The 16,759-nt window shown below is 37.8% G+C and overlaps 1 protein-coding gene across 1 annotated transcript in view; it reads right to left on the reverse strand.

Moving 5' to 3' along the window:
• LOC145334761 (uncharacterized) overlaps positions 1-16,759 on the reverse strand; it is a 42,960-nt gene that overhangs the window by 11,498 nt on the left and 14,703 nt on the right. Inside the window, exons 7-12 of the mRNA XM_080180362.1 lie at positions 16,438-16,555; positions 15,238-15,330; positions 14,344-14,435; positions 12,081-12,144; positions 11,837-11,940; positions 10,130-10,187 (exon numbers count right to left, since the gene is read on the reverse strand). Of these exons, the coding sequence (XP_080036488.1) occupies positions 10,130-10,187; positions 11,837-11,940; positions 12,081-12,144; positions 14,344-14,435; positions 15,238-15,330; positions 16,438-16,555 (529 nt within the window). The remainder of the gene's footprint in view (positions 1-10,129; positions 10,188-11,836; positions 11,941-12,080; positions 12,145-14,343; positions 14,436-15,237; positions 15,331-16,437; positions 16,556-16,759) is intronic.

Genomic DNA, 16,759 nt, shown 5'->3' on the forward strand with positions numbered 1-16,759 from the left:
CCTAAATAGCCCCTTACCCTAATTTATATAACATAGCCCCTACATAGCCTCTCCATCGCCCCTTAATAGCTCCTTACCTTAATTTATATAACATAGCCCCTACATAGCCTCTCCATCGCCCCTAAATAGCCCCTTACCCTAATTTATATAACATAGCCCCTACATAGCCTCTCCATCGCCCCTTAATAGCTCCTTACCTTAATTTATATAACATAGCCCCTACATAGCCTCTCCATCGCCCCTTAATAGCCCCTTACCTTAATTTATATAACATAGCCCTACATAGCCTCTCCATCGCCCCTTAATAGCCCCTTACCTTAATTTATATAGCATAGCCCCTACATAGCCTCTCCATCGCCCCTTAATAGCCTCTTACCTTAATTTATATAATCCTTACCTTAATATATATAACATAGCCCCTACATAGCCTCTCCATCGCCCCTAAATAGCCCCTTACCCTAATTTATATAACATAGCCCCTACATAGCCTCTCCATCGCCCCTAAATAGCCCCTTACCCTAATTTATATAACATAGCCCCTACATAGCCTCTCCATCGCCCCTTAATAGCCTCTTACCTTAATTTATATAATCCTTACCTTAATATATATAACATAGCCTCTCCATCGCCCCTAAATAGCCCCTTACCTTAATTTATATAACATAGCCTCTACATAGCCTCTCCATCGCCCCTTAATAGCCCCTTACCTTAATTTATATAACATAGCCCTACATAGCCTCTCCATCGCCCCTTAATAGCCCCTTACCTTAATTTATATAGCATAGCCCCTACATAGCCTCTCCATCGCCCCTTAATAGCCTCTTACCTTAATTTATATAATCCTTACCTTAATATATATAACATAGCCCCTACATAGCCTCTCCATCGCCCCTGAATAGCCCCTTACCCTAATTTATATAACATAGCCCCTACATAGCCTCTCCATCGCCCCTTAATAGCTCCTTACCTTAATTTATATAACATAGCCCCTACATAGCCTCTCCATCGCCCCTTAATAGCCCCTTACCTTAATTTATATAACATAGCCTCTACATAGCCTCTCCATCGCCCCTTAATAGCCCCTTACCTTAATTTATATAACATAGCCCTACATAGCCTCTCCATCGCCCCTTAATAGCCCCTTACCTTAATTTATATAGCATAGCCCCTACATAGCCTCTCCATCGCCCCTTAATAGCCTCTTACCTTAATTTATATAATCCTTACCTTAATATATATAACATAGCCCCTACATAGCCTCTCCATCGCCCCTTAATAGCTCCTTACCTTAATTTATATAATCCTTACCTTAATATATATAACATAGCCCCTACATAGCCTCTCCATCGCCCCTGAATAGCCCCTTACCCTAATTTATATAACATAGCCCCTACATAGCCTCTCCATCGCCCCTTAATAGCTCCTTACCTTAATTTATATAACATAGCCCTACATAGCCTCTCCATCGCCCCTTAATAGCCCCTTACCTTAATTTATATAGCATAGCCCCTACATAGCCTCTCCATCGCCCCTTAATAGCCTCTTACCTTAATTTATATAATCCTTACCTTAATATATATAACATAGCCCCTACATAGCCTCTCCATCGCCCCTAAATAGCCCCTTACCCTAATTTATATAACATAGCCCCTACATAGCCTCTCCATCGCCCCTTAATAGCTCCTTACCTTAATTTATATAACATAGCCCCTACATAGCCTCTCCATCGCCCCTTAATAGCCCCTTACCTTAATTTATATAACATAGCCCTACATAGCCTCTCCATCGCCCCTTAATAGCCCCTTACCCTAATTTATATAACATAGCCCCTACATAGCCTCTCCATCGCCCCTTAATAGCCTCTTACCTTAATTTATATAACATAGGCCCTACAAAGCATCTCCATCGCCCCTTAATAGCCCCTTACCTTAATTATATAACATAGCCCCTACATAGCCTCTCCATCGCCCCTTAATAGCCTCTTACCTTAATTTATATAACATAGCCCCTTCATAGCCTCTTCATCGCCCCTTACCTTAATTTATATAACATAGGCCCTTTATGGCTCCTGTACAGCCTCTGTAATTGTATTGCCCCTTCATTATAGAAGGTAGGGCATTAAGGTAAGGAAGGAATGTGACCCTCTACAGTTTTAAATTTAAGTTTTAAAAGGATGACAAGGATGACAACATTTATAAAAGCAAAGCTCTGAAACGGTAGAAAAAAGTTTAAAGGAAGCCTGCAAGAAATACCACGCTTTAACAGCTAAAAGACTGCCACAAGAAGACCCAATACCCCAAATTATAAGCCTTCAGCTTCAATAACAAAAAAGTTCTAGGCATTTCAAAATAGCATTTTATGTACAATGGAATTTTTGAAAGATTTCCAATGCTCATAAAAGAAAAAACAATATTAAATTACGTTGCCTAGACATAAAATTATAACCTTATCTTTGTCAGAAACTTAGATTGCCTGTAACTGATTACATTTTTACAATAAAAACACCACATTTCATAGTCAAAATCTATGAAAAAAAATCGATTTAAATTGCATTTTTAAACGAAAATCATAGCGGAAACAAAGGGGTAAACTAATACAAGCTTAGCTGTGATTGGTTGTTAAGCTGATTCAGCCTTCTGATTGGCTACAGTACATTCGGTACAACGCAAGTAAAACTTATTTTTTTTTAATGATTTTGACTATAAAAATGGGTATTTTTATTGTAAAAATATAATTAGTTACTGGAAACCTAAATTTATGACAAAAAAAATAAGCTTATAATTTTGTTTCTAGGCCACGTAGTTTAATTTTAAAGTTTTCAACATGAGCATTGCAATTCTTTCAAAATTTCCATTGTACATAAAATGTCATTTTAAAATGCCTAGAACTTTTTTGTTATAGAAGCTGAAGGCTTCAAATTTGGGGTATTTGGTCTACTTGTGGCAGTCTTTCAGCAGTTAAAGCGTGGTATTTCTTGCAGGCTTCCTTTAAACTTTTTTCTACCGTTTCAGAGCTTTGCTTTTATAAATGTTGTCATCCTTGTCATCCTTTTAAAACTTAAATTTAAAACTGTAGAGGGTCACATTCCTTCCTTACCTTAATGCCCTACCTTCTATAATGAAGGGGCAATACAATTACAGAGGCTGTACAGGAGCCATAAAGGGCCTATGTTATATAAATTAAGGTAAGGGGCGATGAAGAGGCTATGAAGGGGCTATGTTATATAAATTAAGGTAAGAGGCTATTAAGGGGCGATGGAGAGGCTATGTAGGGGCTATGTTATATAATTAAGGTAAGGGGCTATTAAGGGGCGATGGAGATGCTTTGTAGGGCCTATGTTATATAAATTAAGGTAAGAGGCTATTAAGGGGCGATGGAGAGGCTATGTAGGGGCTATGTTATATAAATTAGGGTAAGGGGCTATTCAGGGGCGATGGAGAGGCTATGTAGGGGCTATGTTATATATATTAAGGTAAGGATTATATAAATTAAGGTAAGAGGCTATTAAGGGGCGATGGAGAGGCTATGTAGGGGCTATGCTATATAAATTAAGGTAAGGGGCTATTAAGGGGCGATGGAGAGGCTATGTAGGGCTATGTTATATAAATTAAGGTAAGGGGCTATTAAGGGGCGATGGAGAGGCTATGTAGAGGCTATGTTATATAAATTAAGGTAAGGGGCTATTAAGGGGCGATGGAGAGGCTATGTAGGGGCTATGTTATATAAATTAAGGTAAGGAGCTATTAAGGGGCGATGGAGAGGCTATGTAGGGGCTATGTTATATAAATTAGGGTAAGGGGCTATTCAGGGGCGATGGAGAGGCTATGTAGGGGCTATGTTATATATATTAAGGTAAGGATTATATAAATTAAGGTAAGAGGCTATTAAGGGGCGATGGAGAGGCTATGTAGGGGCTATGTTATATATATTAAGGTAAGGATTATATAAATTAAGGTAAGAGGCTATTAAGGGGCGATGGAGAGGCTATGTAGGGGCTATGCTATATAAATTAAGGTAAGGGGCTATTAAGGGGCGATGGAGAGGCTATGTAGGGCTATGTTATATAAATTAAGGTAAGGGGCTATTAAGGGGCGATGGAGAGGCTATGTAGGGGCTATGTTATATAAATTAAGGTAAGGAGCTATTAAGGGGCGATGGAGAGGCTATGTAGGGCTATGTTATATAAATTAAGGTAAGGGGCTATTAAGGGGCGATGGAGAGGCTATGTAGGGGCTATGTTATATAAATTAAGGTAAGGAGCTATTAAGGGGCGATGGAGAGGCTATGTAGGGGCTATGTTATATAAATTAGGGTAAGGGGCTATTTAGGGGCGATGGAGAGGCTATGTAGGGGCTATGTTATATATATTAAGGTAAGGATTATATAAATTAAGGTAAGAGGCTATTAAGGGGCGATGGAGAGGCTATGTAGGGGCTATGCTATATAAATTAAGGTAAGGGGCTATTAAGGGGCGATGGAGAGGCTATGTAGGGCTATGTTATATAAATTAAGGTAAGGGGCTATTAAGGGGCGATGGAGAGGCTATGTAGAGGCTATGTTATATAAATTAAGGTAAGGGGCTATTAAGGGGCGATGGAGAGGCTATGTAGGGGCTATGTTATATAAATTAAGGTAAGGAGCTATTAAGGGGCGATGGAGAGGCTATGTAGGGGCTATGTTATATAAATTAGGGTAAGGGGCTATTCAGGGGCGATGGAGAGGCTATGTAGGGGCTATGTTATATATATTAAGGTAAGGATTATATAAATTAAGGTAAGAGGCTATTAAGGGGCGATGGAGAGGCTATGTAGGGGCTATGTTATATATATTAAGGTAAGGATTATATAAATTAAGGTAAGAGGCTATTAAGGGGCGATGGAGAGGCTATGTAGGGGCTATGCTATATAAATTAAGGTAAGGGGCTATTAAGGGGCGATGGAGAGGCTATGTAGGGCTATGTTATATAAATTAAGGTAAGGGGCTATTAAGGGGCGATGGAGAGGCTATGTAGGGGCTATGTTATATAAATTAAGGTAAGGAGCTATTAAGGGGCGATGGAGAGGCTATGTAGGGCTATGTTATATAAATTAAGGTAAGGGGCTATTAAGGGGCGATGGAGAGGCTATGTAGGGGCTATGTTATATAAATTAAGGTAAGGAGCTATTAAGGGGCGATGGAGAGGCTATGTAGGGGCTATGTTATATAAATTAGGGTAAGGGGCTATTTAGGGGCGATGGAGAGGCTATGTAGGGGCTATGTTATATATATTAAGGTAAGGATTATATAAATTAAGGTAAGAGGCTATTAAGGGGCGATGGAGAGGCTATGTAGGGGCTATGCTATATAAATTAAGGTAAGGGGCTATTAAGGGGCGATGGAGAGGCTATGTAGGGCTATGTTATATAAATTAAGGTAAGGGGCTATTAAGGGGCGATGGAGAGGCTATGTAGAGGCTATGTTATATAAATTAAGGTAAGGGGCTATTAAGGGGCGATGGAGAGGCTATGTAGGGGCTATGTTATATAAATTAAGGTAAGGAGCTATTAAGGGGCGATGGAGAGGCTATGTAGGGGCTATGTTATATAAATTAGGGTAAGGGGCTATTCAGGGGCGATGGAGAGGCTATGTAGGGGCTATGTTATATATATTAAGGTAAGGATTATATAAATTAAGGTAAGAGGCTATTAAGGGGCGATGGAGAGGCTATGTAGGGGCTATGCTATATAAATTAAGGTAAGGGGCTATTAAGGGGCGATGGAGAGGCTATGTAGGGCTATGTTATATAAATTAAGGTGGCTATTAAGGGGCGATGGAGAGGCTATGTAGAGGCTATGTTATATAAATTAAGGTAAGGGGCTATTAAGGGGCGATGGAGAGGCTATGTAGGGGCTATGTTATATAAATTAAGGTAAGGAGCTATTAAGGGGCGATGGAGAGGCTATGTAGGGGCTATGTTATATAAATTAGGGTAAGGGGCTATTCAGGGGCGATGGAGAGGCTATGTAGGGGCTATGTTATATATATTAAGGTAAGGATTATATAAATTAAGGTAAGAGGCTATTAAGGGGCGATGGAGAGGCTATGTAGGGGCTATGCTATATAAATTAAGGTAAGGGGCTATTAAGGGGCGATGGAGAGGCTATGTAGGGCTATGTTATATAAATTAAGGTGGCTATTAAGGGGCGATGGAGAGGCTATGTAGAGGCTATGTTATATAAATTAAGGTAAGGGGCTATTAAGGGGCGATGGAGAGGCTATGTAGGGGCTATGTTATATAAATTAAGGTAAGGAGCTATTAAGGGGCGATGGAGAGGCTATGTAGGGGCTATGTTATATAAATTAGGGTAAGGGGCTATTCAGGGGCGATGGAGAGGCTATGTAGGGGCTATGTTATATATATTAAGGTAAGGATTATATAAATTAAGGTAAGAGGCTATTAAGGGGCGATGGAGAGGCTATGTAGGGGCTATGCTATATAAATTAAGGTAAGGGGCTATTAAGGGGCGATGGAGAGGCTATGTAGGGCTATGTTATATAAATTAAGGTAAGGGGCTATTAAGGGGCGATGGAGAGGCTATGTAGAGGCTATGTTATATAAATTAAGGTAAGGGGCTATTAAGGGGCGATGGAGAGGCTATGTAGGGGCTATGTTATATAAATTAGGGTAAGGGGCTATTTAGGGGCGATGGAGAGGCTATGTAGGGGCTATGTTATATATATTAAGGTAAGGATTATATAAATTAAGGTAAGAGGCTATTAAGGGGCGATGGAGAGGCTATGTAGGGGCTATGCTATATAAATTAAGGTAAGGGGCTATTAAGGGGCGATGGAGAGGCTATGTAGGGCTATGTTATATAAATTAAGGTAAGGGGCTATTAAGGGGCGATGGAGAGGCTATGTAGGGGCTATGTTATATAAATTAAGGTAAGGAGCTATTAAGGGGCGATGGAGAGGCTATGTAGGGGCTATGTTATATAAATTAGGGTAAGGGGCTATTTAGGGGCGATGGAGAGGCTATGTAGGGGCTATGTTATATATATTAAGGTAAGGATTATATAAATTAAGGTAAGAGGCTATTAAGGGGCGATGGAGAGGCTATGTAGGGGCTATGCTATATAAATTAAGGTAAGGGGCTATTAAGGGGCGATGGAGAGGCTATGTAGGGCTATGTTATATAAATTAAGGTAAGGGGCTATTAAGGGGCGATGGAGAGGCTATGTAGGGGCTATGTTATATAAATTAAGGTAAGGAGCTATTAAGGGGCGATGGAGAGGCTATGTAGGGGCTATGTTATATAAATTAGGGTAAGGGGCTATTTAGGGGCGATGGAGAGGCTATGTAGGGGCTATGTTATATATATTAAGGTAAGGATTATATAAATTAAGGTAAGAGGCTATTAAGGGGCGATGGAGAGGCTATGTTGTGGCTATGCTATATAAATTAAGGTAAGGGGCTATTAAGGGGCGATGGAGAGGCTATGTAGGGCTATGTTATATAAATTAAGGTAAGGGGCTATTAAGGGGCGATGGAGAGGCTATGTAGGGCTATGTTATATAAATTAAGGTAAGGGGCTATTAAGGGGCGATGGAGAGGCTATGTAGGGGCTATGTTATATAAATTAAGGTAAGGAGCTATTAAGGGGCGATGGAGAGGCTATGTAGGGGCTATGTTATATAAATTAGGGTAAGGGGCTATTCAGGGGCGATGGAGAGGCTATGTAGGGGCTATGTTATATATATTAAGGTAAGGATTATATAAATTAAGGTAAGAGGCTATTAAGGGGCGATGGAGAGGCTATGTAGGGGCTATGCTATATAAATTAAGGTAAGGGGCTATTAAGGGGCGATGGAGAGGCTATGTAGGGCTATGTTATATAAATTAAGGTAAGGGGCTATTAAGGGGCGATGGAGAGGCTATGTAGAGGCTATGTTATATAAATTAAGGTAAGGGGCTATTAAGGGGCGATGGAGAGGCTATGTAGGGGCTATGTTATATAAATTAGGGTAAGGGGCTATTTAGGGGCGATGGAGAGGCTATGTAGGGGCTATGTTATATATATTAAGGTAAGGATTATATAAATTAAGGTAAGAGGCTATTAAGGGGCGATGGAGAGGCTATGTAGGGGCTATGCTATATAAATTAAGGTAAGGGGCTATTAAGGGGCGATGGAGAGGCTATGTAGGGCTATGTTATATAAATTAAGGTAAGGGGCTATTAAGGGGCGATGGAGAGGCTATGTAGGGGCTATGTTATATAAATTAAGGTAAGGAGCTATTAAGGGGCGATGGAGAGGCTATGTAGGGGCTATGTTATATAAATTAGGGTAAGGGGCTATTTAGGGGCGATGGAGAGGCTATGTAGGGGCTATGTCATATATATTAAGGTAAGGATTATATAAATTAAGGTAAGAGGCTATTAAGGGGCGATGGAGAGGCTATGTAGGGGCTATGCTATATAAATTAAGGTAAGGGGCTATTAAGGGGCGATGGAGAGGCTATGTAGGGCTATGTTATATAAATTAAGGTAAGGGGCTATTAAGGGGCGATGGAGAGGCTATGTAGAGGCTATGTTATATAAATTAAGGTAAGGGGCTATTAAGGGGCGATGGAGAGGCTATGTAGGGGCTATGTTATATAAATTAAGGTAAGGAGCTATTAAGGGGCGATGGAGAGGCTATGTAGGGGCTATGTTATATAAATAAAGGTAAGGGGCTATTAGGGGCGATGGAGAGGCTATGTAGGGGCTTTGTTATATAAATTAAGATAAGGGGCTATTAAGGGGCGATGGAGAGGCTATGTAGGGGCTATGTTATAAAAATTAAGGTAAGGAGCTATTAAGGGGCAATGGAGAGGCTATGTAGGGGCTTTTTTATATAAATTAAGGTAAGGGGCTATTAAGGGGCGATGGGGCGATGGAGGAGCGATGGAGGAGAGATGTAGGGGCCATCAAAGTACAATGTAATATAAATTTGTGGAAGGAGCGATGAAGGGGCGATGTAGGAGCGATGGAGGAGCGATGGAGGAGCGATGTAGGGGCCATCAAAGTACAATGTAATATAAATTTCAAGAAGGAGAGATGAAGGAGCGATGTAGGGGCGATGTAGGAGCGATGAAGGGGCCATGGAGGAGCGATGTAGGGGCCATCAAAGTACAATGTAATATAAATTTCAAGAAGGAGAGATGAAGGAGCGATGTAGGGGCGATGGAGGAGCGATGAAGGGGCGATGGAGGAGCGATGTAGGGGCCATCAAAGTACAATGTAATATAAATTTCAAGAAGGAGAGATGAAGGAGCGATGTAGGGGCGATGTATGAGCGATGTAGGGGCGATGGAGGAGCGATGTAGGGGCCATCAAAGTACAATGTAATATAAAATTCAAGAATTAGAGATGAAGGAGCGATGTAGGGGCGATGTAGGGGCCATCAAAGTACAATTTAATATAAATTTCAAGAAGGAGAGATGAAGGAGCGATGTAGGGGCGATGAAGGAGCGATGAAGGGGCACTGGAGGTAAAGGACTATGGAGGGGCGATGGAGAGGCTATGAAGGAGCCATCATGGGGCTATAGTATAGCCTCTTATCATAAGAGGCGATATTAACGCCCCTTCAAAGGAGCTATTAAGAGGCCATGAAGGAGCTATAGCATAGCCTCTTATCATAAGAGGCGATATGAACGCTCCTTAAAAGGGGCTATCACATCGCTCCATATGATAAGAGGCTATGCTATAGCTCCTTGAAGGAGCTATAGAAAATCATCGCCCCATATGGAGCGATGTCATGGAAAGGACTATACCCAATCTTTTTAATTTAGGTCTTATTTTGGGGGAGTTTACCACACCAAATTATAATTTCTTTTTTATACAGAATGAAATTAAATGTGGATGGTCGACTTTCCACCCCCCCCCTCCCCTCCTTACCTGAATGTATTAGGAAAACACAAATACAAGCTGGTTGTAGAGATGCATGCCTATAACGTACCTTGTATTGTCATAGGAATCAGTATTCTAAAAATGAGTTGAATAGGATAATTATATCACATAATTTTTTTTTGCTAAAAAGGTTTTAAATAGACGTACGGACGGACCGACCATAATGATAGCAAAGCTTCGCTTTTATAAGTAAAGTACTTACGTCTTCATCTTTTGTTTGTGATTTATATCTGATTTGTGAGGGGCGAGGAAAACTTGGCCTGAAAAATATATGATGGTTATCTATAGCATCGTATTATAGACAGCTTTTCAATGATAGGAAAAAAATCATAGATTAATTCCACTTTTGTTCACCCTGATGGACCGAAGGCCGAGCCTAATAAAACTTTTATATTTTTTATTTTGATTTTAATATTCGGGGAAAATTGTCTATATTAGGATATGATACAGGATTCTTCCGTATGGCTGAGAATCGGCTCTAATCCAGCTGATATTAATCGGGTTTGATGCCACACTGGTAAAATAGTTAAATTGGTAAATTCCAATTAAAACCTCCCAAATAAAATAAATTGAAAATAAAGGCGACGAAGGAATTTTTACTGTGTTTGTTTTTTTTACTTTAGATCAGGTTAGGCAAGTTAAAAAAAGGCAGGGTAGCCCCCAACCCCCTCAGGTTAGAGCGCCGCAGTGTTTGTGGGCTTTTAGCATCAATTAGATATAGTTTTTTACAACATCCCATTATTTTCAATTTATAAGAGAAAAAGTGAGGGGGGGGGAGTCTCTGCTCGATAAAAAAATTTGAGGATAAGCATCAAAACAACTTAACTAGAACGAATTATGATAAGAATAATGAATAATACATAACTAGGTTTCTAAACGATTTTCATTAAAACCCAATTGTAAATCAAATCAATAAACAAATCTTAAATGGGATGGGGGGGGGGGGTGGAGGGAAGACACTCCCCCAAAATGTCCCTGCAACTTGTAATGATTATAAACAAGCTTATACCAAAAATGAAAAAATCACGAAACCTATCAATGATTTTCAGCTGTCGTTGGGGGGGGGGGGGCAACACTAGTAGAATTGATGACCTTTTTAACTACCCCCCACATATTATTTTAAATTTATCTCGCTTTTTGGCTATACCTTATACTACCTGTTATCCTTGTTAGATAAAAAATAAGAAAGAAAAACACTTATATGAAAATAAGTTTTTTTGTGAAAAGAATTTTTTGTATATTAGGTTAAGTGGATTAAGACTAAATATTTTATATCAAATAGAAGTGGCGTACACGGGGTTTAAAAGGAGGGGGGGGGGGGTGCGCGAATATTTTGACACCCCCTTAAACCAAAATCAAGGAGGGTGTTGGGGGTATAACACAGACCACAAAGAAACGGTGTAATTTTATTTTATTGGGAGGAATTCTCCCCCCCCCCCTCCCATCTTAATCTACACACTCAAAAGTAAAACAAGCATGCAAATATTTTCTGTAAGAGAGGTGTGTTTTTTTGTGTTTTAGGGGGGGGGTTATCAGTAAGTAAAAACCTAGGGGGTGTATCCACCCTCATAATTTCCTCCCCTGAACCCCCTTCTGCACACCTCTTTTTAATAGTATAAGTAAGTACTTTTATATTGAAGAAAAATTTAAAACTAAACCAAAATTTTAAATAGGGAGGGAAGGGACATTGGACTGTAAATTATACTGGCTTCCAACTGGCTTAACACTTTGGTGAGATTTCTTCATCATGATAGATTGGTGCTAACCAGTAGTGTCCAAACTTTTCCACCAACGATTTTAATATATAATTATACAGTAGGGGTAATTTGTTTCCTATAATTGGGTGACAAGGTGTTCATAAAGATACTGCCCATTTTCTTATCCCTTAAATTCCCTGATTACAACTTACTTGTAGATATCCTTCCTGAGTGCCTCGAGTTCGAATTCATCCAGTCTAGAGATATCCGGCAGCTTTCTAAACACCTTCCTCGCGGATTTTTTCTTCAACCTTCCCTGAAAAATAAAGAAAATGAGTGTTTTCCAGTAAAGTGCATTGCGAGCACAGAAACTCCTCCTTCTTAATTATTAGTTAAATTATTTTTTTTTCATTAAAGCCATTTAAGAGCTATATAATGTTAATATTTATTACTCACCTTAATTTTTTCACCAAGGTTTTCAGGGACGTCTCGGTCTTTTATCAAGCTGCCGATTCTATTCCTAAAAAATACACTGTTACCCAAAGTTTTATAATCAACCACGCTTTCTTATTTGTTGGCTGAAGAACTTTGGGTATTGTATTGGAATTTGATCAATTAGTTCCCAACTATCAGTGTTCATGTTCAAACATCCAATACCTTTAATCGACACCATGGAAACTGTCCCGATTTTGTATAACTTTTGCGGAACATGTTCCAGTTACGTCATATTTTTCTTTCCCGAAAAAGGGAAGGGGGGAAGAAAATCTCTTCAAAAGAGATGGGGAAAACCCCCTTTTCTCCCATCTCTTTTTTCTTCCCCCCTTCCCTTTTTTTTCTTTCCCCCTTCCCTTTTTCGGGAAAAAAAAAATATGACGTAACTGGAACATGTTCCGCAAAAGTTATACAAAATCGGGACAGATTCCATGGTGTCCCTTTAATCTACAAATGGGTTATTTTTGTTTATCATCATTTAGGATGTATTTCAATTTTTCGTCCAATGTCTTATACTTTGCAAACCCTTATTACAACTTATTCCTTTGGGTGGAGGGGAGTGAGACATGCCCCCTCACAAAATAGCATAAAACCAAACGCTTACATCCTTGTCTTTGTGTAACTAATAATCACAATTTATAACAAATGAATTTATGAAATTGCTCATTAGTGTGTTTAATTACCGTTTTCATCAAAAATTAAAATTTATTCTTTGATGATAAAACAAAAAAAAATAACCATTTTTATAGATTAAAATTATATGTAGACATTGGAATACTGATAGTTTAAACCAACAAATCAAGATTGTTAAGTACCCAAAGTTTTAGTCGCAACGAATGAGGGATCATATCTGTAAAAATTAAACAAATTATCAAAATTACCCCTTCTATAGAATAAACTTTAGGTTTAAAAGTTTGTACACTGCTAAATAGTTTGGACAAACCTATCAAGATTTAATAAAGTTTTTAAAATGCAGACTCTATTTCTTATATATTTACTAGCGGCTTCGCCCCTAGCCTCTAGGGGCTTTGCCCTAAGAGGTGATCAAAAAAAAAATTAAGGTGAAATTCGTAAAAGGACCAAGGAAATCTCCTGCAAAAAAAGGACCAAGGAAATCTTCTGCAATAAAAAAAAGGGGGGGGGGGTGATTTTTTTGTTTTTTGGGGGGGTTGGGGGTGTCTCACCCCCCAAGAAAATAGCTTAAAACCATCACAGGACCAGTAGGTATAATCCCTGAAAAGTAGAGCCCAATCGGTTCTGCGGTTACTGAGATCTTAAGCTTCAGACGGACAGACAGACGGACAGACATCGTTCTACTTTGTATTATAGATGGACGAACAGACCAACATTGGGAGTTATCGAGTAGCTTCGCCTCTTTAAATGGGTCAGTAACTGTTTTGATAAAACACCTTTAATTGTACACAAATGTATAACTTTGAACGTCAAAGAGCATTAATGTTTAAATGCCTAATTAGTAAATAATATCAAATTTGGAAATAATTAAAACTTTAGCTAATCTAAAAGGAGGTAAGTATGTATCTTTCTTTTTGTCTTTCTGTTCTATCTTTCTATCTACCTCTCTGCCTGTCTTTCTATCAATCAATCTATCTATTATTCAATATATCTGCCTGTATATCTATCAATCAATCCATCTATCTATCAATCTATAAAATCTATCAATCAATGAATCAATCTTTCTATATATTCATCTATCATTCAATCTATCTATCTATCAATCTATAAAATCTATCAATCAATCTATTTATCAATCAATGAATCAATCTCTCTATATATTTATTTATCATTCAATCTATCTATCTATCAATCTATTTATCTATTTATCAATCAATCTATCTCTCTATCAATTAATTTATCTATATATTTATCTATCATTCAATCTATCTATTTATCAATCAATCTATCTATATATCAATCAATCAATCTATCTCTTTATCAATTAATTTATCTATATATTTATCTATCATTAAATCTATTTATCTATCAATCAAGTATTAAAACTTTGAGCCAATCTTAAAGTATGTATATCTGTTTGCCTGTATATCTAAATACTATTTGCCTATTTGTCTATATTTCTATCAATCTATCTATCTATCTATCAATCTATCTGTCTTTTTATCTATCTATCTATCTATCTATCTTTCTTTCTATCTATCTATCTATCTATCTATCTATCTACCTATCAATCTATCTATCTATCCATACTTACAAAGACGGATTTTTTCTACCACATGGAAATTTTCCCGAGTTAGCTTCCTTTACTAATTTCTCACGAGTTGACTGCATTTCCTCACATGAGATCTTGATATACAAACAAGGATTACAACATTGATAAGAAGTGAAGCACAAAAATCATGCCTGGACAGTGTTATTAAGCAGTTATTAAGCAGATATTCAGTTGTTATAAAAGAAAGAAAGAAAATATTGAACACAGTAATAGTGTCTGACTGATTATGACGTAACAAAAAAAAATAGCCAATGAGAGGCCGTTATTGACCAATGGTAAAATTTATAGTGGCCTCTCATTGGCTAATTTTTTTTGTTACGTCATATTTTTTGCACCAATACTCACAGCATCCATATTAAGTTATTGAGCAGATATTCAGATGTTATAAAAGAAAGAAAGAATATATTTAATAAAATTCCATTAAGTAAAAGTAATCGCAAATATAGGTATTAAATGATTGAAAATCACACAATCTTTATAGATACAATGACTGACATATAAACTACAAATCTTAATAGTCAGCAGAGAAATTTACACTTTTCTACTATTGTTATGAACTGACAGACGGAAGGACAGCTAAAGTAAATTATAGGGTAGATTCATTGTTACATATTGGTTTAAACACTACGTGAACAAATTCTTTTGTTCTGCAGTTACCGAGATCTTAAGCTTCAGACAAACAGGCATAGAGACATCCAGAGCTGGATCTTTAAATCATTTTAGTGGTGATTTAGATCGGGGCGCGCCAAATTTCAGCCAATCACAGCGCGGCATCTCATACAATGCTGTGCTCTCATTGGTGGAAAGTTGGATCGCCCCGATCCGGCGCACCACCAAAATGATTTCAAGATCCAGCTCAGTTGAATTTGTTAATACCTGGGTGACACCAATTTGATATCTCCAAGCTTTGCTCTGGGCCTCAGCTACAAGGTTAACTCCATGACCTTTATCCACTTCAACCAGTGTAACCTTAAATATTATATATTCTTCCTTTTTCACAAAATCTTGCTTAATCTCACAAAATCTTTCTTATTCTCACGAAATCATAGCGTATGTAACCAATGCAACCTTGAATATTAAAAAAAAAATATTTGATATCTCCAAGCTTTGCTTTAGACTCAGCTAATACTAAAGCAAATACCCCGGGTGTTTGGACAGAAAATGAAACACTTGGTTCACTGTGGTTATCCTGGGTTGTTGGACCATGGTGTTTGAATTTCATGGACAGCATCTCCACCCATATCTTTTCTTATTTTCACAACAACTTCCTTATTCTCAAAAAATCTTACTTATTCTCTCATATTCCTCCTAATTCTCATAAAATCTTACTTAAATCCTGCTTATTTTCACTAAATCTTACTTTTTCTTACAAAATCTTGCATATTCTCACAAAATTTTGCTAAATCTTACAAAATCTTAATAATTCTCACAAAATCTTACTTAATCTCATAAATCTTGCTTATTATAACAAAATCTTCCTTATTCTCACAAAATCTTGCTTATTCTTACAAAATCTTACTTTTTCTTACATGTTCCTCCTTATTCTCACAAAATCTTACTTTTTCTCACATATTCCTCCTTATTCTCACAAAATCTTACTTATTCTCACATATTCCTCTTTATTGTCACAAAATCTTACTTTTTCTTAAAAATTCTTCCTTATTCTCATAAAATCTTGCTTATTCTCACAAAATCTTGCTTATTCTCACAAAATCTTGCTTATTCTCACAAAATCTTGCTTATTCTCACAAATTCTTCCTTATTCTCACAAATTCTTCTTTATTCTCACAAAATTATAATTTTTAACAGTGATACCTCAAATACTAAAATAAATTTTTGATATCTCCAAGCTTTGCTCTGTTCCTTTGTTTTACACCCATGAATGGTCAAACGATAATAAAATAAAAACTAACCTCATCTTTGTGAGCTTTAACTTTAACAGCAAGGCTAATTGCTCACATTAACAGCCCATCAGTCATACTAATGAAACTTATTTCTCACTTCAGTTACAACACCTTTGACCAGTAGGCTTATTTTCCCCCTTGGTCGTCAAAGCTTTATAAAATTAAAACTAACCTCTCCTCCACGGTCCCCACACATTTGACCGCTAGGCTCCTTGCCCCCCTGAATGGTCAACCGGTCATGAACACAACTTCCAGACATCTCTTCCATCTCTAGTGTCAATATGTCCAATCTAAAACAATTTAATAAATTTTTAATAATGTGGTTTACTTTGCAGGCAAGAAAAATATATTTTGCCAGTCAAACCAAGCCTTGAAGATAGACCTATGGACCATATTAGTTATACACTTGATGCTCATTTGTGAAGGAATCTTCACAAACAAATTTAGCAACTTAACATTTCCCCTGCATTGTTAGGTACAGACGGACTGACAAA

The sequence above is a fragment of the Acartia tonsa genome, chromosome 12, assembly GCF_053477335.1.
Source record: "Acartia tonsa isolate MP-2025a chromosome 12, ASM5347733v1, whole genome shotgun sequence".
In the NCBI taxonomy this organism is placed as follows: Eukaryota; Metazoa; Arthropoda; class Copepoda; order Calanoida; family Acartiidae; genus Acartia; species Acartia tonsa.